The 26,831-nt window shown below is 41.8% G+C and overlaps 1 protein-coding gene across 6 annotated transcripts in view; it reads left to right on the top strand.

Annotated features, from left to right (window-relative positions):
- The first annotated feature begins 678 nt into the window (after positions 1-678).
- The window catches only part of LOC105688740 (papilin), a 78,435-nt gene continuing 52,282 nt past the window's right edge, over positions 679-26,831 (top strand). For 3 of the 6 annotated variants that reach the window (XM_048654859.1, XM_048654857.1, XM_048654860.1), the window contains exon 1: positions 897-1,992. In XM_048654859.1, coding sequence (XP_048510816.1) covers positions 1,973-1,992 — 20 coding nt within the window. In that variant the 5' untranslated portion in view covers positions 897-1,972. Of the gene's footprint in view, positions 833-895; positions 1,993-26,831 lie in introns of those variants that run through there. The other 3 variants (XM_025746057.2, XM_025746058.2, XM_048654858.1) reach the window with 3 other exon arrangements.

The raw sequence follows: 26,831 nt of genomic DNA, 5'->3' as shown, positions 1-26,831 counted from the left end.
AAGTCCTACAATGCATCGACTTTGAATAGGTATAATTACTATGCGGAAAACGCTCTAGGTCCTAAATAAATATCTATCAAACTCTAGGCGTTATATTCACCCTTCCTAATGTAGTTGTAGAAAGAAAAAAAAAAGAAAAGAAATTAGTGAGTACGCGTTATTGAGGCGTCAGAAAATTTTGAAAGGAAGAAAGAGGCAGTTCCTCGTTAACCCTGACGGTAAAAGATTACTTTTGTCCTGCCCAACGTAATTCATCATCCTCGGTATCGCCGTTTATTAGAATCCCGGTGTGTATCGGAAGGGGAAGACTCCCGTGGCATGAATATTAGAAAATCGAATCTCGTCCTAATCGCGAATTTCGGATCGAGGGGTCGGGTGTCCCTTCAAGCGCTCGGGAAGTTTTTTGACTAACGATAAATTCGAAACGACTTCGATTCACAGCATTCTTGGACCATGGTCAGCGTCGGTTTGTCCCGAATCAGGGACGTTCGGTAATTCCTGACTATGAATGACCGAGAACGTCGACCCCCACCCCGACGGCGTCACCATCGGGGGTCGGTTCTCTCCTCCGTATCTCTGGCCCTGTTCTGCATCTTCCGTTTAGTCACTCGTGAGTTGCCACACGAGCCTCAACCGCGTTGTGGTTTCTTGCTTGGGGTTTTTTTTAAAACACTCCGATTGTACCGACTTAAAAAACTCTCAGGGATTTTGTACAGCACTGTAATACGGTACAGGCATACACGCGCACGTATAATTTTTTTTCCAACGGACCCAAAAGGATACGGCGTCGCCGATATCCAAGGACCTTTACCATGGATCAACGAATCAGTTGGTGAGTAATTATATCATTTATTTTTAAATTCATCGCCGAAACAATTATATTCGAATGAGAGCCTGAAGTTTGACGATTTTCATTCATGAATTACAGCCACTTCGTTTCGATGCAATCGGGACTGAGCTAGACTTTAGACGTGATTAATTCATAGCAGATATAACGTTAGTACACTTGCGTTGTAAAAAGCAATTACGTAAACGCAGGCATCTTTTTCTTTCAGGTTGTATATACTTAACGTGGTTTTTATAATTCTCCTTGATTGTACGTACGTAAAGGTGTATGCGGTAGAAATAAAATTTTTCACAACTTGAGAAAAAAGATAAAAAAAATTTCAAGGGTCAGTTGAGAATTATCTAACCGTGTTTTATTTCGCAACTTTTTCTCTTTATCATTGAATCCACACGTTGGATATCCGTAGAGATTCCAAATTGAATATTTAATATTAAAATTCATATTTGCGCAAAAGGATTAAAGGATATAACGGGCAAACATTGAACCCTCATAAACCGACTTTTGCATATTGACACACGCAATTACTCTTCGTATCCTAATCAAAAGTTTAAACAAAGCGAATTGAATCGCGCAGTGATAATAATTAAAAATTTCGGACGGGTAGCCTCGGTGATCCAGAAATTTCAACTCACCGCGATCCGCGGTGGTCACGATGAATCGACGCGTGATAAAACAAGGAAATTATTCTAAAAATAACGCGTCTATCTCGTCATCTTGATGTCCCAGGGATTCGAGAGATAGGAGGATAAAAAGAAGAAGAGAGAGAAAATACAAAGCTACGCGCGACGAGATTATGTGCAAAACCCGCGAAATCGGAAGACCGGAAGTTAATACCGGAGATATCCTACACATTAGCTCGAACCTCATAGAGACGGTCGCCCCGAGCGGTGTGGCTTCCAGACTCTGAGTACCAAGTGAAGCGGCTCCGGAGAGAGAAAATTTACTTTAGCGTTCCGGTGGAGTCGCAATGTTACCGTCCAAGGTTTCAGTCAGTGCTCGACTCCCGTCGGAGACGGAGTGCGCTATCGTTCTCTAAAAAAGAGTGTGGCCCAAGAGGCGGAGGATCACGTCTCATCCGTACAAGATCCGGGTCCTTATCGAGGATCGTTCAAATCCAGCAACGACATGCCTGTCTCTAGCACGCGGTCAGTCAATTACATTCCTTTTATTTTCCGTTCGTTGAGTGTTACGAATTTCTTTCTGTACGTGCACACATACATCGATTTTGTTCTGGTTGAAAAAGTACATAATAAAAAAAATCCCACAAAACACGACAAGTATTTTCATTGATTTTAGGTAGGGGTAATATTTTTGTTTCTCTAACTCTCGAAAATCGCAGTGTCGTCGCACACAGAGGGAGAACTTTTTTTTTTTTTACAGACTGCTTTCATAGGAGAGTGCATTGACGGTGGATGGGGTCCGCGACCCGCGTGTTCGTTCACTTTTAAAATTCATTCACCGTTAATGTAGAGAGGGAAAGAGATCCGTACGGTGGACATGTGGCGTGTGACAGATCATCTGTCAAAACATTCTCGCGCCGGGGAGTAAATCGCTTTACCCGTTTCCGTCACACGTTCGCTTCGGAGATATTTTTTTTCGCGTCCATGAAAATCATCACACGCGTACGCGTATATCTTTCCCGAAGATGATTAAAAACGATAATCATCCGCCGATTCGTTTCCGTGTCGGATCTAATTTACAATTCGCAAAACACCTGTTGTTAGCACAAAGGTTTGTCGTATCGGATGTTTCATCTGTTCCGAAAGAAAAAGGAAAAGAAAGAACAAATTCCAGTAGCTTCTTATCCTCCCCTATAGATACAGCGAGCTGGCAGGACAATGGGTTATGGTAATGCCTTCGAGCCTCACGTACAGATTTTGTCCTTCTGGTTAGGAACTATTAAAATTAAGCTAAGCTCACCGGCTCAAAGGGGGGTGTCCGTGGAGCCGGTAGTCGAACTCGAGTCGGAAGGCCGGTTGTCGCAAGGTTGTAGCGTTAAGTAATCGGGTTACCCGTTCGGTAAGCGATCGTCGTTGTCATCCGTGGACAGTTACCTCATCGATCGTACGCGTATATCGGTTCGGTAAACCGAATCGCGAGGACCGCCCGAGGCAATTGTAATGTCGGATATTTGTTTCGTCAGATTTTATTGAACGTTCGTTCATTCGATTCATCCGCTCGTTCATTTTTTCATTCTCTCTCGAACAACGACGAACGCAACTCATATATCCGGATATATATATTTGCCTTTCCGAGGTCCTTCAGAGTAGATTTCAACCGCTTTGATCCGGGGAATCCATCAGATAACATTTCTTCGGCCGGTGAGGGTAGTTTGGTTTTTTATACACCGGAGCGCCGTTTGCGTCGCGAATTTACTTCCGACTTGATGCCACGAAAGGATGGTCGTTGTTTCGCGTGTTTTTTTTCTTGTCTCTTTTTCCCGTCGTTCCTTCCCGCCTTTCTAGCCCCCGGTGGTTCGTTTCGCCGAGCGTGTCACATTCAGGTCTAAAAGCTGTACAGAGAGATTTGGGGATGCCGCGGTCTCCGAGAAGGCGGCAACGGTACGGTTTTTGGTCGCGCCGGTCCAGTTTTTGTCACATTCAAACTACAAGAGGAAGCGAACTTCTGATCCTATTTCTGGTTCTCGCTCGACAATACCTATAGCGAGTTCGGGACATGCGATTCAATATCGAATTTAGCGAGTAGAATTGAAAGCAAAAAAGGAGAAACTAATAAAGAATAAACGATTAATATTTCTAGTTTTCTATCGGCGTTATCGACTATTACCGCTATCTTTCTGTCTACACTGCATTTCGTTGGTTCACCGGAAGTCTAAAAGCGACGTAATCGTCGCTTTTTCTCGTGACATGGAGATGGGTATTACTTTTGAGAAAGTAACGCACGGTCCCAAGGGCTGAGATATTTCACGGTCTATTTAAACTCCACAGATATTTTCTCATGAGGCTAATTCTATTTCCGTACTAACGTATTATTCGGATGTCGTGCATCGACTTTTTCTTCCTCCCTGCGTTTCACGTGCTGAGATGGCTCGGTTCAAGTGACCCACTGATATACTCGGGAAGAGATCACCGGGACGCCTCTTCGAAGAGGGACGTAGTTTTAGATCCGCGACGATTCGCGAATTCGGAATGTCACAGGTATACTCGTAAATGAGCGTCACTGGCCGAGGGTTGACGATTAGCATGAGTTAATGAGATAGCCTGTTGTTTGTTGGTTGGAAGCTTTGAAGAAGCCGACTACCGAGTTATGCCATTCGACAAGTGGTATGGTATGGGTAGGCGGGTAGGTGAGCCATGCCCGTTTCTATTACGAGTAGAAAATGCCGCAACTACTTCGTAACTATGACGTATACAGGGGCGATCGGGATGCGTAGGTACGCAACGCCGGATATCATTGCGTCTGCCGATGTTCGTACTTTAATCGCTCGCTCAGCAGGGCTCGTCGAACTTCAAAAGAGGGGTGAAAATATTAATTGTCTATCAAAACCCGGCCCACCTTATTACGGAACCGTTAAACCGATCGTTAAACGAGTGGAAATAAATCAACTCCGATACTATTATCATGTGATCCGAATGATCGCTTCATTTTCTCCTAACAATCATCGTCCAAAATTTCTATGAGCCGGCCCGTGATGCGGATGAAGCGGTAGTGGGTTTAACTATTTTATAGCCAGTCATAGAAATTTAGATGAATTGCATTTATGCAGTGACATAGAGAACTGTCATGCAGGCATTTCGGCGGCTCTTAATCATCAGCTAGTAGATCGCTAACGTACATAAACTGGATTACGAGTTCGAATGGGATAAAGATCACCGAGCGAGTCATTCGAAGTAATTACATCATCAGCCGCGTGTGTGTAACGCACTTATCTGCACCCAATTTAGATCGACGGTTTTCACTCGACGAAAAAAGTTTTTCAAAGTAAAGTTTCGCTATTGTCGACATAATCTTGCGATTCGCACGTTAAACTCGAAGTCCACGGAATTCGAAAATTTGTGAATTCTTCTTTCTCTTTTTTGCATCGCCATTAAAATACACGAGTGATTTAACTCTCGAGCAAACGTACGCGTTGAACCGTCTGTCCAAAAGATCAAGCATCGTGAAATAGCGGTGATAAATCGAGCAGCGAAATAACTTCAGGCCAACAACGAGTTTGATGGCAAAACTAGTTAAGCATCCATACGTGCGTATAAAATTCAACTTTTTATCGCCCACATTATTTTTACTCTTATTAGACACAATGATGTCCTCGTGGGAATCGCGCGACGGCGAAATTGAACTTAGCACACGTTTTAAATTCCATTCGCGTCGATTACCAGGCGACGTTAAAAAGACGTATCCCCATCTCAGCGATAAAAAACGCATCGCTATTTGTATAAAAAAATGATCATTCGATCGACCGTACGAGTAGAAGAAAAGGAGAGTTCCTCTCGTCTCTTCGCGCGAGAAAAAGACAGGGAATTCCAATTCCGATCGATTCTAAATTGTCTGTGCGAGATGTTGATTTCATTCGCACGAGTAAAAAACTAATAACGCCACCCGCCCGCCCACCCACCCACCCACATCGAAGGCGAGCCGAGAGTTTGACGCACCTGGTATAAGGGAAGGGAACCTTTACGACAACCTGTTGCTCCAACTTTTCTCGTCTCCCTCTGGTCGCGCGGTGACGTCGCTCTCGCCGTGTCTCGCTTCGTCTTCTCGACCCCCAATAATGCCTCCTCCTTCATCGAACAAACTCGGATGCATGGGCTCCTGGTGCTCGAAGGCCTCAAACAACGTCCTCTCTTTCAATCTCGCACCCAGACGGTTCGCTTTTCCTTTCCCTTTTTGTTGTTTTTTTTTTGTTTTTTTTTTTTCTTTCTTTACGCCGACGTCTCTTCGTCAAATATCTTCTTCTATACGTAGCGCCACGTGGGTCTTTGTCTTTCGAAGGGACGGGGAAAGAAAAAGGAAGGAAAAACCTTCCCTCTTTCTAAACCTGCTTCCTCCACGAGCTACTGAATCCTTGATCCTCATTTTCGTCTAATAGAAGAGCGCGCGTTTCAAGTTCTTTCTCTCGCGATCTACACCGCGAGTATTTGGACGAGCTCATTCCTCGCTCTCTCATTCTCTTCACTCTCTCTATTTTATTTCCTACAAAAATTCGGAACCAGTTTATTTCGTCCTCCGTTGACCTTTGATCTGCCGGAATCTGGTATCGCGACGCGTTGAATATTATTCTTATCGTTCGCAGCGTCTGCGTCTGATCCCGAGGGGGCAACAATTTTCTGTTCAACCGTTCGGAGATAGATAATAAGTTTTTTTCTCATCCGTTTCGATTGTTTCATCGAATGAAAACTTTTCAATTATCTCGAACCGCAGCCCCTTTTAACGATCGTAAATAATATCTCGTATCAAATTTTGGTACACTGCTGTAACCAACCTCTCGCTATCTACCGTTGTAATTAATTTTAATTTCCTTCCCGGTATTACACACATACACAAAAGCGTTCGTTCGGTCGCTCGTGAACCGCCAGAAATTCGTCTCTTACACGTGTGCATACGTACGCCCGATCTTCGGTATCCCTTCTCGGTCTTGGCATGAGTTAGTTTGCTCGTTTGGTGCGCGCTCGGTAATTCAGTTCCTCCTCTTTCCTCCTGCTGCAGGTCCACGTCGTATAAATCATATTTAACTGTCGCGCGCGGCAAAGATCTTTCGTGATCGTAAACACAAGGGATGCGAATCCCTTTTGCATTATTTAATTTTATTTTCATATTTTGATTTTTTTTTTTTTTTCCTTTTCTTCTCATTTTCGACTCCGACTCCGCAAAGCGTCGCGTACGGCTCGGAGCTGGACTCTCCAAGGACTTCCAGCACGCGATGGCGGGACGACTCGCGTTGCCCGAAAAATTTCTTCCCCGCAGCCTGCCACCCTGAATAAGCATAAAGGCGTTTTCGAACTCTCATTCTTGAATGAAACCACCTCGGATCTCAGAAGCTCCATAATTACCATAATTATTTTAAACAATAGGTACCCGCTATGATTAACCTTGGCTCCTAAGTAGAACAAGTAAAGGGACGGTCAGACATTCCATCCCAGACGCAGTCGAGTCAAGTTAAGGAGCAAGATTGATTACGCCCGCCCTTTTCTACCGGATCCTGAGGGCTCAATTCTTATTATAGTTACAAATCGTAAGAACCTTCGCGTTTATCGAACAGGTATATAATCCCATCTCCAGGTTGGACCCGTAAAAAAAAAAGTACGTGTTATCTCGACTCACTACATTCCTTTCATTTATTTCCTGCATTTCCCAAGGAATTGGAACCACCCACGATCGCACCCTTGTTCTCTACGTCGGCCAGAAAAAAAGGCACGGGTACGAAGTCACAGCGAAATGATTCGTGGGTTTAACTTCCTGTGAAATTATCACTAATTCATTTCATTCGTGTTTCATCTGCTCGTTTTTTTTTTTTTTTCTCATGCTCTACGGTGCGCCAAGCTCACCGAGGAAGTAACAATAAATCCTGGGGGCGATCGGTATTTTGCGGAGAAACGAAAATCCCGAATCCGCAATGTGGTCTGTAAACCGCAGAACACCCGGATCCCAGAATCCAGGAGTCACTCATCCGAAAAGAGAAGTAGCCATAACTTTGCCAAGGGAAAACCCCCACATCAGGCGCAGTCCTAACTGTTCGCAAGATGATCCTTTCCGTTCGAGGACTCTCGACACTTAGTTTCTTCACGTTTCTCTCATCCTTTGGCGAAGATTTTTTTTATTATTATTGACACACACGTACACATTTTCCGAGGCTATATTTTATCGGTGATTTTTTCCCACGGTATCTACAATAATTTTCAAATTTTTTTTCCCCAGTTTTATTTTTACCTAGTTTCATACACAGAATCATTTTATCATCATTGAAAACCGGGTCTTCACGGTCACGAATTTCGTGTGTGATAATCACTGTAAAAGTTAATCAAAGATAAGGTGATAAAAAAATGAGAAAAAAAAATTAATGAAAAATGAAGAACCGTCTTTATCTCGTACGTCGCTGGCTCTTTCGGGTGACATACTATAAACGACGACTATATGATACATATATATATATATATTAATTTACGAAGTAGATAGCTATAGTTGAAATAATTTCCTTCGAGTTACAAGTACATATAGAGCATCAACAATAGTACGATTGTGTAAACATTTTACGTGAAACTCGGATAGGAGATTTTGTCTTTTTTTCCGGAGTGACGCAACCTGAATTTTTTATCGCGAGGTCATTAGATTAGGTCTGTGTGACAATACAAATATTAAATTCACGTTCGAAGTGAAAGAAAAGAGCAGAAACAAAAAAAAACAGAGAAAGAAAAAAGCAAAGGCCAACGAACACGTCTCTATTATCGGGACGAATAAAACTTAAAATTTACAGCGGAGCCGTGCTTTTAATGGACCCAATAGTTTAGAGAAGACTGAAAATATCCTCCTTTATCGGTAATCGATTTTCCCCGCTTCGTAAGTATACGTCATATCGCGAAGTGCTCGCATAAGGTACCCCGCGATACCTATATACTCTACAAGGTACTTACGTCCTCACGGTATTTAGCATGTATTTTTAAAGAGAAGTTTCTTTTCTATTTTATTTGTATTTTTTTTTTTTTTTTTTTTTTTTATCTGCATCGAAAATGCCTTCATAATTCAACCCGACTATAAGGTACACACACACACCCTCGTATATATATATACGGGTACAATACGAGTATACGTATATCGTTTATTTTCCACCTACGAAAAGCTGCGGCTTGTTCGCCGTCCATAGGTCCCGAGAGAGGCGCAGACAGAAGAGACTAGTCACTAGATAAATCCCGTCATCGGGGCAGGAATGCTTACCTCCTCGACCGAGAAACAGCCGAGAAACATCCTTCCACCGAAAGGATATTCGTCGGGAATATAAGGCGGACGGAACGCCGTCTTTACCGCCAAGCCAGCCAGGCCGAGTTAGCTAGTCCCTGAATGATAGAACCCGGCGCGCTTTGTCTCAGTGGTTCTCATTACCTCAAAATTGACAAGATCGCGTTGAAAAAAAGAATATCTTATCTGTTGGTTCTCCGTTATAAATCTATACGTACACAATTTTTCATTTTTATTTATTTATTTTTTTTTTTATCACGAAAACGAGATATCAAAACTCATAGTGAACTTCTTCGCTTGATATCGTGCGCTCCATATTCGGTGATCTTGAAATCTGAAACGTTTTTGATAAATTTTTGGGTCATCTTGCGAGGCAGTCGTAAAGTAGCGAAAACTCTTTTCAAATTATTCAAATGTTCGATTGTTTCTTTGAAAAATCGAAAAAAAATAAAAGGATGAGACAGAAAAAAATTCGACCTGTACAGATGCGAGAATAATGCACCCCTCGAATATACATACCTATGTGGGCATTACAGATTATATACCGCGTACAGTGAGACCTGTTCCCTTTGGAATCCTAAAGATCCCATTATAGCAACTTCTCACGTGTCAACTATTCATCCCCCCGGCTTAACCCTTCCGCTCTGTCATTATTATTGCTATTATTATCATCGGTGTTATTATTGTTATTATTACTGTACCTGGTGATCCGAGGAGTTATTGGCTTACAGGGTTACTAACAGATCAAGGGGTGAATGCTTCCCGCTGCAGGACACGACCAGATACCTGGTGGTCCGGTCTACTATTCAGAATAATCCATAATTATCAAATGCCTCAAGGGGATTCCAACTATATGCGGCGTTCACTACATATGATATGCGCCGGGCTAATACCTGATGGACCTAGATTATTGTCTAGTTTCGTACGGAGCGGGCATTATAGTTTCCTGCAGTCATCCGTATCTAGGGCGCGCGGGTGGGTGTAAATGACGTTCGGTCAACCGACTGCAGATAATATTTCTGATCGGGTCCGCCTCTAACGCGTCTGTTCAAAATCGGAAAACAAGAAGAATCGGATGTACGATCGACGTTCGGCCAATCGGATTGACCGGAGGAATTCGAAGCTCGAACGAAAAGAAAGCCCATTTTTTAGTTCGGTACACCCGTTGGGGTGAATTTTTTTTTTTTTTTTTTTCGTTCTATAAAATAAAAATTCATCTTCGTGTGAAATAACGTAGCGCACATAGTTCGAGTATATATAATGTATGTGAAGAAGCGGTCTGCGCCGCCAGATATTATATCACTTTACATTATATTGCCCTGTCGAGAGTGCGGAGATATACAATCCACTTATGTAAATCTCTTTTAATTCTTTGAGGAAGAGTTTCTGGGAGCGCGGCGGCTCTAATACACGATCTAAGAATCAACCACACTACACACCGCGATATCCCCCGCCTAAATTTTTATCCAAGGTTTATACGAGAGCTGAGTTATTCATTCCCCCGAAGGATAAAAGGAGAGAGACGAGGGGGTGCGTATAATTGATTAAAAGAAATCAAGAGTTACGACTCGCTGCTCTTCGTGGGGGGAGAGCTAAGAAGAAACATTTTCCACGTGATGGAAAAAATTGGAATGATTTTTGGGGGAGATAGCCGAAATTCGTGAAACGCTCGTTGCTCAATCCTTCTGGGTGTTGAAGCACGATTTCCATGTGCAACGTTAGTTTACATTTAACCGAGCTTGAAGATGAATTTTAGGTCATCGTCGTTATTTTTGACTCGAAATCTAAAACACGTTATTTGGCGAAACTCTTACCTAATTTTAAAACCAAGAAAAACTAACAGTTCGGAAGGGCCGTTCGATGAGATATACCGATATACATATATACATTATGAAATACTCAGAAAGAAAGAAGAAGAAAGTAAAACCTTTCGAAATTTATCCCATCACTTATCAACCCCTCGCACAGCTTCGGGCCCGACAAAATTAAAGTGTGAGAGAAAATGGAGAAAAAAGAAAATAATTTCAAGTTACAAAAAATGACTATTCACCGCTCAAATTGCTGATGTAAAATTCATGTAAAAATTCGTAAATCTTTTTATTTAAATTCTTTTTTTTTCTTTTTTTCCCCCCCCCCTTTCATTTCTCCTCTCTCCCGAATGGATATTCATGGTACATACGAAACGGGATGTTATTATACTCTCACCCAGGGCGTCGCTTATACAATCTTCTTATCACGGGGCAATATTTACGAGGTACTGAGGTACCATTTCTTTGCTTAATAACGGCCATTGAAAAACCTCATGGTCAAGCGCTCCTCATAACCCGCGCTGTCAGATTCTCGTATTATAATCCTGTACCATGTATGGATATATACGCGTAGGCGTGATTAAACACGGTTACTGCTGCCGCTGCCGCATCATCGGCGCGCAGTGATTTTTGTAAGAGCCGGGACCTGAATTTCGACGCAGCGGAGTCTCCTCTTTGGAGAGGCGGAAGTTGCTCGGAGAAGAAAAAAAAAACAAAAAAGGAGTAGAGGATCAATTTTTGTTCGATCTTCTCCCGCCTAGCGGTCACAGATACGGCTCGTTGAATAATTATATCCTCCTCACCTCGAAGACTCAATCCCGATCGAACGACGGCTGAGAAGTCTGATGTCTTTTTCCATCCTAATTACTCGATACTCGGGTTGACATTAAACACAGGACACGAGCAAAGGGCGCCTACTTTCTCACTTGCGGCGCAACCAAGCCCGAGCAGCAGCTGGCAGTTAGAAATGATTGACGAGGGTAACGACGTGTAGACGAGGTGAATTATTCTCCATACGTTTTTAACGATCTCATTTCAAATCCACCCGTAATCGAATTCCACCTCATTTCGTTTCTTTCCAACGTTTTCCTCCATTTTTCTTTTGGTTTTTTTTTTTCCTTTCGTTCGTCAGACATTTCCTGGATGAGAGGAGGAACACGTATCAGACGATCGTTGCGCGCTTCAATTTTGTGTTCCACTTATCATCTGGTCACGTTGGTTATCGTGGGTCGTTTACATGCAGGAAAAATATTCGCGTGGGGTGATGGGAATAGGTCAATTTTCTCCAAGTGGTAAATATAACAGGAATTTTAATTGCATCAATTGTCGATTGATCGAAAGGTCGGCAAACTAATATCATAGATAACCGAACGTAGATGAGATGAGTTTCACAATCACCGTATCCCAATAGCAGTTCAAGTAGTCGTTCGGTCGGCCAAAGCCGCTCGTTTAAATAGATACAATACAAGAATCTGCAGCGAGCGGCGCAAGCTCATCACTTTTCATTGTACTTTGGCCGGTGAAAGAGACTCTCGATCAACAGATACGAACTTTTAGGGGGTATCCCCTCGGTACTTTTGTAACGTCTCCGAGATTGAAGCAATCGTTTAATAATAAACAAATCCGACTATGCTAATTGGCTTTACTGGCGACCAACTGCTCACCGTACAAATATTTGTACTACATGCTCGTTCGCGGTTCAACTGAAATTTTTTTCGGACTTCGGATCGAGGCGAGGTATTGATTGCACCGAGATGCTATGAGGAGTAGAAAATTTTTTGGGCGAAAGAAGCAGCTGTGGGATCTGATAAACCGATTTTAATACCGGAAATGAGATCGGGATTATTACAGTTTGTTTCTATTCCGAACGAGCAAGAATCACAAACTTGGCCCAAATATCTACGGAGCGTAGACGCTGCATATTTTGCCCGGAGGAGGAGCGGTCGCAGGTGGCTTTTTTCCCGGAGCGGTGATGCAAGTTTTGTGTAAATCTTTAGTCAATGCTTTATCACCGGCTGCAATGGTCAAGAAGACTCATGAATTCCAACGGCCTGAAACTTAGCACTTTCGACGTACCGTTAGCGGACGTCAACGCGAGAATCGGATGGGAAAAAAGGTGCATTTTCAAATGGAAGAAGACGAAGAGAAATGAACGCCCATTAGTTGAAAAAAAAAAAAGAAAATAAAATAAAATGAATGAATGAACGAATAAAAATAACAAAAAAAAAAAACTATCCGGCGAAGTGAGGACGTTCCGATGTACACGTTTGAAATTTGAATACCGTACACAGTACACGCCGGTGTAATAAAAGATATTGGTTTACGACGTGGTTCAAACTGTCGAGGATAATGCGTCTCGTCCTTTTCACAGTCCAGCTTATCAGACTCTCGGTTTTTTCTTCTTCTTTTTTATTTGTTTTTTTTCATCTAACCACAGTAACCGGTAACTATGAAATCTCTTCGTAATTCGGGAGAGCGAATGAATGGACATCTTCGCACAGTAGAGACTGTTCTCCGAAAGATAATTCGGCGGATTCGTACGTTCGTGTATAAGTAAGTTTGCAATTTTGGAGTTCGAAGAAACTGTGAGTTCCAGGATTTCGAGACACGTAGCGCACCGTGTGCTCTCGACAAACTTGAAGGAAAAATTCAAACCCACATAAGAAATACGCGTACGATGATATTCGATTATACATTTTTATATCGCGATTCTACGACAGGTTTATCCTAGAAAAACGATTTTTTCTTTTTCCTTTGTAAAATTGATCCACGATCCGAACAACCGACACACTTTCACCCCGGGCACGAGCCATGATACCTGGTACGAATACCTCTGACAACAACGGGGGTCGGTGGATTTGAGGTTCTTAAAAACTCTACAAGAGGATTTCGCACCTGCTCAAACGATTTGTCAGGGTGTAATCAATGTGCGCCGAATCTACCGCGATGTATCGTAGCTGCAGACAGTAATGGAAATCTTGGCAACAGACGAGATGTTTGAACGGGTTTTCGTTTGACAAAAAAATATTTGCAAATCTATGTATATTTGTGTACACTCGTTTCTGAAAATGAGCAAAGTTTGCGCACCGCATGCGCTGTATAAACACGAAGAAACGCTTTTACGCGAATCTCGTACCGCCGTACGCGTATAATTCGCCGAATAACTACCACAGTTCGTCCATCTCTCTGAAAGAAGAGGAAAAGAGAGAGAGAGAGAGAGAGAAAAAGGAATGAAGGAAAAAACCCCGTCGCTGAGATTCTGTTTGACACAGAGTCGTTTTTCTTGACCTTCCTCTTCCTTCCTCCCCCCTCGGTATATTGCCTTCCTCGGAAAACATATGGCTGCACCTTCTCCATCTGGCACGTCTCGAGTTTTACAATAGATTCGTTACGCGTTGTCCGGCCAACTCTCTCTGCTCTCCATGCTCTTCGGAATCCTTGGTGTGTGATTCGAAGATCCTGCATCGGTGACCGCGTCGCAGGTATAATACTGCAAGCGGTACGAGTCCACGAACTCGCCCCGTACATCATACACCTATTCGTAAAAGTATTTTATCTACATGTATAGGTGGTGTCCTACTATATTCCAAAAGTATGTTCGACAGACGCTCCGAACATCCCTTGTGCGGAGTTCCTTGCGGACACCGATCCGCCCCACGAATTAGATGAGAGTCTAGGTGGTCCCCGCGTCCTAAGACAACAAACGCGAAGAACGGAGATCGAATGAGATAATCGCGGAACAATGAAAACGAAAATTTTCAGTTTTACCTGACGGTGTGAAACGTACGACGCGGGTCCCCCACCCCCCTGTTTCGGTTGACAGTGAGGAAGCGACGACGCTGAAAGAAAAGGCCCACAAATATTTGTCCCACTTATTAGCGTGTATAATTGCTGACAAACAAATAGAGGCTTCAAATTTTTTCAAGCATAGATTTTCGGTTTCCTCTTCATCGTCCATTCTTAGAGAAACACTTCCAAGTTGATTTATTTATCTATATTCACAGCGAACACGAAATTACCTACGCACGAATACGTCGCTGGTTAAGAGGTAAAATATTGTCTAACTCGCGTGACTAATTTCACGTATACAGAATCTCGTGTACTGTAATTTGTCCGACACTGAGAAGTGCTCCTTTTTTCTTTTTTTTTTCTCATCAGAATTAAAACGAGACGGTATTTTCAAGGACTTGTTTCGTGAATTCACTCTCTCATACGATTCGAGCATATGAATTACGCACTGATTCTCCACCCGATTGTATTCACCTACGTTGTGCATATATTCTCACAGTTCGTATCTACGTGACTGGCGCAGACTGTCGTCTAGACAAATTCTCAATCTTAATTAGCAATTAGGCACAGTAATTAGCGTAATTAATATTTTATTTGGAGACACATGGCTGGAGTCACGATTATCAGAGACACACGTGTGGCTGACGTTTCACGCCTGAATTTCAAGTAACCGTCTTCATTAATTCATACTCTGGTGTGCCCTGAATTTTTCGTAAGGAGAAAAAAAATTTTCAATCAAAAATCTGATCCGTTGAATTACAATGGCCAAATTTCATTGCCACCGAACACTCGAACACACCGCTGCATCGATTGGTGTACAAACTGGTAAAATGAAAACCTGTAAAAAAAAAAAAATAAAAAAAATGAAATAATGCCGATGGAAGTCATATAAAAGTACCTGCGGTACGGAGGTAGACGATGGAGTAAAAAGGGTGAAGATGACAAACGCAACTGTGTACAAGTGTTGGTAGCTCTTTTGCGTTATACGTGAAGGAATTTCGATATTTGCCTTTATAATTTCACCTTGAAATCTACCTGAATATCGTGTACACCGTCTGCATGCGAGCACCCTGACAAATGCAGCTTTTAGAGAATTACTCTTGGGAACTCGTTTAATTCTTTTCTTTTTTTTTTTTTTATTCTCTTGTTACCTGAAGCATGCATACCTTTACAGTAACGTTGAATGGCGTGCTATAAAATCTTTCCACTTGCTACACGACGCGAAAAAAAAAACAAGAAAAAACACAATGAAATTATCCGTTTAAGAGAAAAGCGTTCTATAGTTTTGGCATAAGCATATGTCTAATTGAACTTTGTACCGCTGATTAAACCTTCTTTGTTTCTGTTACAGGTGAGTTTCAAAGCTGCAACGCGAAGTTTTCTATCCCCGCACCCGCTACGCAGACTCATTTTGATCCCAGGACGAGTGAGTTCGTTTAAAAATCTGTGTATCGTCTTTGCACCATACAAAAAACAATGAAAAATAAAAAAACTAAAAAACTAAAAAACTGGTTTCGACGCGTGTTCGTTTACGTTTTTTTTTTTTTCTTCTCTTCATACCAACGCATCGAATAAACGGTCGTTTTATCTCGACGATTAATCTCAATTCCGCTACCTGAGACACCGGTATATTATTTTGTGTACCTAGCTAACTAACTAGATCTTGAGTTATCTATCTTCCTTTGGGAAGAATCCGGCTACTAAATTTTGCGAAATGAGCACCGAAAAAAGAAAAAAAAAAGGAAATGTATACACGTATGAATTATTATAGGTGAGATTGTCATCGGACATCGTGTGAAGTCAAAGTTCTAGGTCCAGGACGTATGATGTACGTGCAAATGACTCACTTCCACTCATCCGATTCCAAAGTCTTGAATTAATTTAGCTGATGTTAGTTTTCATAATAACGTAACTGAAACAAAAAAAAAAATATCACTATCGCAAAGATTTAGAGCGAAAGAGGAAGATTCACACATTCGTAACGTGAACGGGGTGCATTGGCTTTGAAATGATGTTAATTTAATTACATCTTCAAAATGTACCGTGGCAAGCAGTGATCCGCCAAAGGTTCTCTCGTTAATTTCAAACCTGCAATCATCCCTGCCACGTTTCATTCTTCGTCTTTTTTTCACCCCCTTTTTTTTAATTCTGTCTTCTCATTTTTCACTTTTATTTTTGCATACATAGATACGGTTGCATCTATACCGCGAGTCTTGTACAACCTTTGAGCTGCTGCCGCATTCGCCTATACATCGCCATATAGAAAGAGATGCGCGTATATATTTATCCAATCCATAAGAGATGCGTTACGGTACGGAGAGTGTTGAGGGCTTCCTCAAATGTGAATTTTGCTCGTGGTGGAAAAAATTTTTTTCACCTTCGCAAAGCGATTACGTTCCGTAATAACAAGTCGGTATTTTACCGCGAGTACCGGATTGCAAAGAGGGAAAAAAGAGGAAGAAAGAAAGAGAGAAATTACCTACGAAAAAAGAGGGCGGGGTGGGGTGCGAAATTCTTACGATTAGCGGAGGTGTAATTTCCTCGAAAGTAGGTACCACGCCAGAGGAGCGCGAAAGCCTTTCATTTCCACGAGTCTTTAGTTTCTTTTTAGAAAATATTTTTACATAAAGCTTCCGAGTCGATCGGGCTTCGCGCGGCACATCGACGATCGAATTTTATTACAGAGTCTGGCGATGAATCGAAAAAAAAAAAAAAAAACAACTACTCCATTTTTCAAATGAATGAAAAATGAGGTAATTTTATAACTCTCGTATACGGGTGACACCTGCGATGACACGAGCCTCGGAATTAACGGAGAATCCCCTCCGCGGATCGAACAAACTGGAAAAATTTTCAACGTTCAAAACTAATGACGTGTCGCGCGTTCGAATACCGTTTTTCTTCTCGTTTTTTTTTGTTTCTCCTCTCTCTCTCTCTCCTCTTCATTTCATTGACGAACGGCAAAAATGTTCTTGTAAAAATAAACTCGGATTCCTTGCGTCTGACTCGTACACGGCGTGTGTGGGCCCTACGAGGGACGGGGTCTCGGTAAGTGGCCTTGCCTACAAGAGCGAGCATTGTGTCGTTATCAAGCTGTAATTGTTACTGCAGCCATTCATTCGACGACTGAACCGCAATTTACTTGGCCTCTCGCCTTGACTGGCAAAGAAAGACGTTAGCGCACGAACTCGTTCGAGGTGTTGAACCCCACGTTAATTGAAGAAACATCGAACAATACCTACCCTCACATTCCGAAGATCGGACACGGTTTTTCTCGCGTAATAACTTCGCGATTTTCCTCAACTTTTTTCTGTCTATTTCTCGAAAATACCTTACCGTAGGTACTAAATTATAATTTTACGACAGTCTCAATCTTTCCAACGATCCTATCAGTCGATGAAATATTTTTTACGTTCCGTTAGATACAAAAAAAAAAAAAAAGAAAAAGGAAAAGTTTTTAGCGATAGATTCACGTATAATATGCATTAGATTCTGCACACTGCGGGGTAGCTAGTGGTTGGATTATTCTGTTTATTTTTACGATATCTAACAAAAATATTAACTAAGATATACAATCGGTTATGAGGAGAAACACCTTGCTAAGAATTTTTACGAGAGTAAGAATCATGAACTGTAGTAACTGTTGTAACTTCTACTCGTTGTATAATCGAATAGAATATTTATCTTCTTCCTCATTTTTTCAATTGGTATTCCAACCGCGTTCTATAGCCAGTTTATGAACCGCCACCGTTCATGAATGGTTCAAAAGCACATATTACATGTACTACCGCAATACGCTCTGAATGTCCCGTGAACAAAAGGAAAAAAAAAGTGAGAAAAAGATTCAAATGCATCGATGATTGAATGTCAATCATTCGGCGCAGCGAAAGAACAAAAAGTGAAAATTGAAACACCCAAAAGTTCATCTTCGTGGAGAACGGAAACCTGCCCTTAATTTTGTCAAACTAGGTCTAACGTTTTCATATTTTCCATCGAAGTAATGGCCGAACGTGATAGTTGACGCGTCAAAACAGAGTTTTGATGAATTATTAAACAGTAAAATTTGTTTGAAAAACGCTAAAATTATACACATTTTTCATAATGACGTAATCGTGGCTTACGCATGAATTAGGTCATCCGCATGACGTAATTTCGAAGCACGTTGCTCTATAAAATTTAAAAATTTACTAAAAGGATCTTTCAGTCAACTCTTTATTACCGCTGCAATTGCGTTCTTTTTTCCCCCTAAAGAATGTCGGAATTCGGAGATGTCTGAATTGGGTGGTAATAAAAATTGACGTCTTATCAAACTCGATGAAATTTTCACTTTATTACAAGTTGGAAATTCGGAAATTTCGACCCATACATGGATTGCGATAAATCAAAGATGGTCTACGACTAAAACCAATCGATATGTCTTATAATTTTTCTGCTCCCAACAGCGAATAATTGATGATTACTCGATCGATTGCATGAGTAGATGATTTTGGCTTTCAGATTTGGATTCATGAGCTGATTATTAGTGAGATTACTCTTGAAAAACCAAAAACGAATTCTATTTTTGAGCAAAAAATAAATTATTTTTTTAATTGGGTTTAATATGCTTTTCTTACGTATTTTGACCTCAGGAATCCGAATTTAGAAGAAAAATTTATCTATCTCTAAAATTGAGCGAGTGATCGCCAATTTTCAGCTTTTTGGGGTAAAAAATAAAAAATTGATTTTCTAGTCTATCTTGATGTAATTTTAGCTCAGGAATCGGAATCTGAAAGAAGAATTGATCTATCTTCAAAGATGACCGAGTTATCCCTATTTTTTCGCATTTTTTGGCATAAATTTGAGGATATCTCGAAGGGAAAAAATCGTAGCTCAATTTGACCAACAGATTCGTGTTCCTGAGGTCAAAATACATAAGAAAAGTGTCATACGATCAATTTTAAAAAATAAAAATTTTTGACCAAAATTTGAAAAAATCGTAAGGGGTACCCCTTGGAAAAATCTCAAATTTTGACCAAAATTTTTTATTTTTTAAAATTGATCGTATGGCACTTTTCTTATGTATTTTGACCTCAGGAACACGAATCTGAAAGCCAAATTGAGCTACGATTTTTTCCCTTCGAGATATCCTCAAACTTATGCCAAAAAATGCGAAAAAATGGGGATAACTCGGTCATCTTTGAAGATAGATCAATTCTTCTTTCAGATTCCGATTCCTGAGCTAAAATTACATTAAGATAGACTAGAAAATCAATTTTTTATTTTTGACCCCAAAAAGCTGAAAATTAGGGATAACTCAGTCCATTTTAGAGATAGATCAATTTTTCTATCAGATTCGGATTCCTGAGGTCAAAATACGTAAGAAACGCATATTAAACCCAATTAAAAAAATGATTAATTTTTCGCTCAAAAATAGAATTCGTTTTTGGTTTTTCAAGAGTAATCTCACTTTAATCAGCTCATGAATCCAAATCTGAAAGCCAAAATCATCTACTCATACAATCGATCGAGTAATCATCAATTATTCGCTGTTGGGAGTAGAAAATTACAAGACACATCGAGTGGTTTTAGTCGTAGACCCACTTTGCTTCGTCGCATCTATGCGTGGAGCGAAATATTCGAATTTCTCAATTCTCCAGCAAACCCGAGCTCAGCTGGAGTCAGCGTAGCCACGAGCGAGGGGTTTTGTTGTGGGGCGTCACCTCTGCTCAGCCCCCAAGGTGACGTCTCACAACACAGCGCTACGCTGCTGGCTACGCTGACTCCAGCAAAGCTTAAGTTTGCTGGTGAATTGAGAAATTCGAATATTTCGACCCATGCGACGAATAATACTGGGTGTACGATTGAAACCAATCGATGTGTCTTGTAATTTTTCTGCTCCCAACAGCGAATAATTGATGATTACTCGATCGATTGCATGAGTAGATGATTTTAGCTTTCAGATTTGGACTCCTGAGCTGATTATATGTGAGATTACTCTTGAAAAACCGAAGAAAAAAAATCGATTTGAATTACCTTTCTTCGTTCGATTATAAAAAATTCGTCGGATACTTTAGCGCAGCTGGTACTCCTCGTAGCTAATGCGTTGAATAATTTTACCGAACAATTGGACCCGAAAGGGCTCAAATATGGGGGCTATAAAATTTCCGGGACGCTCCCGACTCTCGGGAGCAGATACGAATTAAAATGTAAATCGCTAACGATTTTGGATAACCAAGAGATATTCCGGTATAAGTATATGAGGATCGTGTGACGCGGATGTTTGCGTTTGGTATTATTTTAGAAAATCCTGTGCGATGCTTTTTTCCAGTCATTAATACAAGCTTAGCGGGAGTTATTTCAAACAGAGAACTATATTGGAAATGGGTAATCGGTGGCTGGTTCTTGCCGCTGTTTATTGATACGGGAAATTCGATAAATCCAAACCGATTCCAAATATAGATCGGTGCACGACACGTGTCGTACATGTTCCCATAGGTTTCTAACATCTCGAGGTTCCTGCCGGGGAAACCAGTTACAATTATTACATCGACGTGGATCGGTCACCGTAGAAAAGACGTCTAATTAAACGCCGTCGAAGAGATTGCAAAAAAAAAACAGGAGATTCGATCATAAAATATTTTCGCAGAATTTCGCACTACTCGGAACCCCGTCGATGTGCGGAGGATGAACGTCGTTCGACGTTCGCGGTATAATCTCAACTTGTAATTCGGAGATCAAAGTTCTTCGTAACGAAAAACTACATCTTTTTTTTTCTGTCTTCAGATTTTTAATTACTTTTTGGTAATCGAAGTCTCAAGCGATCGATTTATTTGACGAGTCTTTGATGTGATGTGTATGACTACGGAAGTGAAGGAAAAAAAAAAGATACAAATTTGAGACGATATTTTTTAACGGTTGAATATTTCAATAATCAACTACCCGTCAAACAGATATCAGGAGCCCCACGCTGCTTTATGGAAGATCTATTTTTGAATGGAGTCAAATCCCTGCCCTGCAGTAGGCCGAGCAAAACGTGCAGCCTTCCGATGGTATGGCTTGTATAGTGAAACAAGCTCCTTGGCCATAAAACGAATGAGCAATAGAACGAACCGACGGTAGCGTCTGTGGATTTAGTTAACTCGGAACGCGACTTTCTCCAAAAATATACTCCTGCATATAAGCGTGTGTAATACAAGTTGCGTGTTGCACACGCGTTTCATAAGGTTTTCAAATGATTTTCAGAATCCGATTCGAGCTGCGGTGGGAAATTTCAAGCACGATTACCCACTGGGATTAAAGTAATTCGATAGAAAAAAAAATCCGATTCTTTAAACACAACGAAAACTGGTCATCCGCACGCGTGTGGGCCATGGGAAACTCTTCATAAAGAAATTCTTCTAAATACCTGCTGGACGGGTATCAAAATTCTCAGCAGCTAACCGCGTTGGAATTAGCTTCTACGTTTATCAAGATAACGATAACCGACGAGGGTGTTAATTAAGCTTAAAATTATGCATCTCGATAGCGGCAAATTTGATAGTAGCTACATTGAATTATTTTCAGGCGAGACTGAGAGACGCCAACGTAAATAAATTACCATTTGATATATCTACGAGATAAACAAATTGAGTAGGTAGTTGATTATCGAATTAATTTCACCCCTTGTACTTTGCTTTATCTTCCATTTTCTTTTTCAATCTATTTTATTTTCACCATCGCGTTACTCGGGTCAAAAGTTAGTCTCCTCCTTCGAGTGAAACGGTGTAGAGAGCGTCGAGAGTACCGGCATATCGTTCGTTTGAGTTCGAGTTGGTTCTAGGTAACCAGGAATGCAGAAGGAGCGAGACGCGAACCATTTTTGCTCCAGTTGTCCGCGTTTCTGCGATCCCGTTTACGGTCGGCTCGCTCGTTTCCTTAACTAAAATCTCTTCTGACCGTTACTACCGAATCAGCGACCTTCGCCTACCTCGACAGTCTTTCCTACGATCAGCAAAAATGCAGCAAAGGAAATCGCGAATTCAGGGGACCATCCGACGAGGGTGGTGGAAGCCGCGTTTAGCGTCCCTGCGAGAACCTTTGGCGGTTTCCGTTCTCTCCGGCGTCCGAGGCGCGAAAAGAGCCGCGCTACTCGCACCGGAAACCGCGCACAAAGTTGGAAAACCGACGCAACCGGGCTCGGCGAATATTCCTCCAGACATTTCTGTTACCCGATGACTTGGCGCCTGCCGGGTTTCCCTGTCGAGTTACCGACCGGCTTTTTGATCGAAACACGTTTTCGGAGGTGTGCAAGCTCAGGGGGAGGCGTTACTCGAAATCGCAATTTGCTGCGACGGTAGCAGCGGTCGCCAAGAAACGAGAACATCGATAAACCGTATCGCTACTCGCCACGCTGTATACGAGGAGAACGTTTCGCAGTCGGTTCAACGTCCTTATAAAACTGAGTTTAATCTACCACGTTCCAAAGTCCTGCTGATGCTTTCCTAGGATTCCACGGTCTACCCGAGGGGACTCTATTGATCACCTCTCTGCAAATTTAACACGCTTTTATCCCCGGGGAGGGGAGAAAATCGCATTATATTGTAAGATTATCGCGAAGCGCTTCGCTTTTCAGTGACAACGAGAACTTTGGATTATATAGAATAATTTAAATAAAGATATTCAGACACAAAAAGTAACACAAAACGATCATTATCAAAAAAAAGACAGTGGAATCTCCGCAAGTGGACGCGACTCGTTTGCCGCGCCATGCAGTCTCGTCGGGTCCAGACGATCCGGGATCTGAGATCCGTTGCAGCTGGCACAAAAGTCGACCAACGTCCGAGTCGAACACGCATCGGAAGAAGACCGATATACACGTAGATATTTCTACACACGCGTGTGTGTGAGTCACGAAATACGTGTAGAAGATTTTCCCCGCGCTACACCGACTCCGACGTTCTCGAGAGCTACACCGTGAATAAGAATCTTCGACTTTGGATCTCTCGGATTTATCTCGAGCTTCCCCTACTGGGAAAATTTACACGCTTTTATGCCGTTGCATATGTATATCGGTATACGAAACGTTCTTCGAACGTTTGATTTAAACTAACGACGTACGACGGTGCAGTTTTCACGGCTTTGCGGTCCCGAGTTTCTCGAGACCGGAATATCAGAACGGTCGCGACGTTGCTGGATGTGTGAAACTTGCGAGCGTTTTCATCTGGATAAATTTTCAGTCGGCCCGTTAAAAAGCAATTTATAGATCACTCGACGCGTATCAAGATTTTCTGTGAAATGCACTCCGTTTCATAGTACGTACTTGATCATTTTTTCGTTTCCACTCATTCAACGATCGACCGCACACCACCCACTTGTTCGGTAGAGAAGCCAAAGACGAGAGAAAGATGGAGAGAATCCCGGCTGGACTCTTATGCCGTAAAAAAGATGTTCATCGTAAAGATAGAAAGTTGAAAGCACAGAATTATCTAGGGGGCGAACACGTGTGAGAATAATTGTGATAAGTGCGTTCAAGAGTTACTTTTTTCCCCGAATAAATCCGGGGAGATGGTCCGCCGAAGTCGAATTCCACCCCGCGTGCACGAGGGCAAAAAACGGAATGGAAGGCGTTGTAGAGAAGAGGGAAGAAACCGAAAAGAGGGTAATAAAAAAAAAACTAAAAAGGAAATCGAAAATCGTGGGAATCCTCCCGTTCTGATCTTTGACTTTATTCAACGAGCAAACGTAGCGAAGTATGATCTGGCACGTTTGATGCAAAATCCGTGAGGCCACGATGGTTACTTCGATATGACCGTTTTGGTTTAATCGAATTCGCAACGTTCTCGTTCTCTATATCCGAAGATCGTGCGGCACGTGCAGATCTACAGATCACCGCTGAAGGAGACACGGCACAAGGTTTTCCGTCCGAATTACTACAACGTACCATTCGCACACACACCGTATAACTAGGTGCCAAACTACGAATTGTACGATAGATCCATCAATCGTTCTAAAAATAAAAACTAGCGAACATTTTTTATTTATTTTTTTTTTGTTTTATCTCACCTTATTTTAATCGCAACAATGAGGTAACGGTGGATTGTTTCTCAGCAGGTATATAACAATATACCCGCCGCAATGTTCATCAACTTTGCCGCGTTTTTGTTTCGATTTTACCTTTTTTTTTTTTTTTTTTTCTCTCCTCTTCTTTTTTCCCCTCGCAGACTTTATCCGCCTTTGGTTCTGCTCCAAAGGAGAGAAACTGGGGATGCGAAGAGCTAATCTAATATTATTCTACCGGTGCTCCAGACTTCTGAGTCGGCTCTTTACCCGCCATAGCTTATACACGTGTAAGAACAAATCTCTGCGGGTTACATGGGGAGGATTTAACATATCTCGTTTCAACGCTAGGAGCGATATGCGAATATGTATGTAAGATCTGGAGCGTAGGAACATCGCGGATTCAACGACTATTTCCATTCTCAACCCGAGCGGGGTCATCGTGAGATTTTTGGCCTTTTTACGAAGCGGATGTCCAGCCCCGAAATCCGTCCGAAATTGACGCGCGGGTCGTTCGAGGTTGCGCCGGGTCGTTCCGACTTATTAAAACGTACCGATGTTCAAATGTGAGCTCGAACAGACGAAACGTACTAATTAAAAACTCGGCCCGTGTTAACGGTCCGTTACCTCTATTATTTCTGTTTTTGGTAAGTTTACTATTATAACAACGCGCCCGGAATTCCGTGGAACGAAATAACCCGAGCCACACGAGAGAATCTGGTACAGAAGATAAGAGAGAAGCTAGCGGTGTGGAGCGGAGAACGATGACTCCAAAGTTGGTTTAATTAGCTCGTTGCGGTTCGAGTGTAGACCGAAGGAATTCGTCGGTGTTCCAGCTGATGCCGTAAAGGCCGCGGTGTTCGAATGCATACGGAAAGAGAAATAGAAGAAACTTGTCGCTCGGAAAAATGCAAGCCGAGAAAATATTCGAAGAAGAATTTTTTCATCGAACCGATCTAGAGCACGCAACGCAACGCAACGCAAAAAAAAAAATGATCCTCGGAATCCCGAGGGACGTATCTCACGCGCTGCAACATTAATGAGTAGCTCATATATGCGATTCGAGGGTTTCTCGGAGATCGATTCAGGCGAGACGACCTCGTTGCCGCCCACGGCGTTGCAAATTGGAGGCACCGAAGTGCGACGCCTTCCTGGACATGCTACCTAGAAATCCTGGTCCATTGTCAACACGTATTTAACTATTATCGACAACGACCCAGCCTTTTCCGCGGACTACGATGATTTGCTTTGCAAAATTTCGTCGAGTTTTTCATTTTTCAAACTTCGCTTTTCAATCTCTCTATAAATTCCTCATACGCGCAAAATTTCAGGAACGTGCAGACAGCAGGAAAAAATCGCTTCTCAGAAATGTTATCCAGAGTTGAATGTAGCTGAATTTGTAAAAAATTCGGCTTTAATTTTTGGCCGGCAGAAAGAATCGATTTTGAGTATATGGAATATGTTACCCGATGCCCTAAGGGCTTTTTTTTCAGAGAATATCTGTATATAATATACCTCCTATACATCTACACGACCGGGCAGACTGATTGATGTCCGGAATTTCGAGCCACCGCACGCTATAAAATCAGTCCAGGATTTAGTTTTATTGAAATAACTTCCACAGTTCGTTTTTCTACGTGTACGTTCTTTTGGTTGCAGCCAAAAATGGTTTTCTGTTATTAACGAGTCGAGGAGTGAAAGAAGAGTGGGGTCTTCCACACGCGATTTACCTCTCGGAAGCGAGTTTCAAACCAGTCGCGCTGATCTTCGGTGTTAAAAGGAAAAAGAGAGAAAAAAAAAAAAAAAACTAACCCGACTACGTGATTTCTTACAGGTGTTATTTCACTCCCCAAAGGTTTCGTAATTACCAAGAATCTCCATCGCGTTCGCGCTCTTCTCGTTGCATATATTTATGCGCACGTGCGTCTCGCAAAAAAAGTTTTCTTCTTCTTTTTTTTTTTTTCAACAACGACGTACAGAACATTGTGCAAGAATTTTTTTTTTTCTCTTCTCAAATTTGATATCGTGATCAACTCAATTTTTTCTATCCCTACCTGTGTGGCTTGTAATTTTCCTACGGAATCTGTTCCATGATATAACGTGAGTCTAGACTGGACATTGGTCCTCGGGATCGGACCCTTCGGTTCCTTTCCTCTTGTTTTGTTCTTCGTTTTTTTATCTCATAGTTTCCCGTTATCCTTTCAGTGGGTGAGTAGGATGACCACTGATTAGCGACCCTTCGTTTGTCCTACAGCGAGATCGAGGGCAACGTCGGCCTGTACGGCCTGAATTTTATAAGCTTGTTTCTAGAACGTACACCGCACCCACTTAAAATACTTGAACTTCAATAGATAATCCACGCGACGAAGAAACGATACGAATAACGATCCAGTGTAACGTTGTTTTTAAGAGTAAAACCGATCGGATAAAGGATATTGTGCAAATTTTTAAAGCTGTGAAAT

Source organism: Athalia rosae, chromosome 4 (assembly GCF_917208135.1).
Source record: "Athalia rosae chromosome 4, iyAthRosa1.1, whole genome shotgun sequence".
In the NCBI taxonomy this organism is placed as follows: domain Eukaryota; kingdom Metazoa; phylum Arthropoda; class Insecta; order Hymenoptera; family Athaliidae; genus Athalia; species Athalia rosae.
This window is presented reverse-complemented; position numbering and strand designations above follow the sequence as displayed.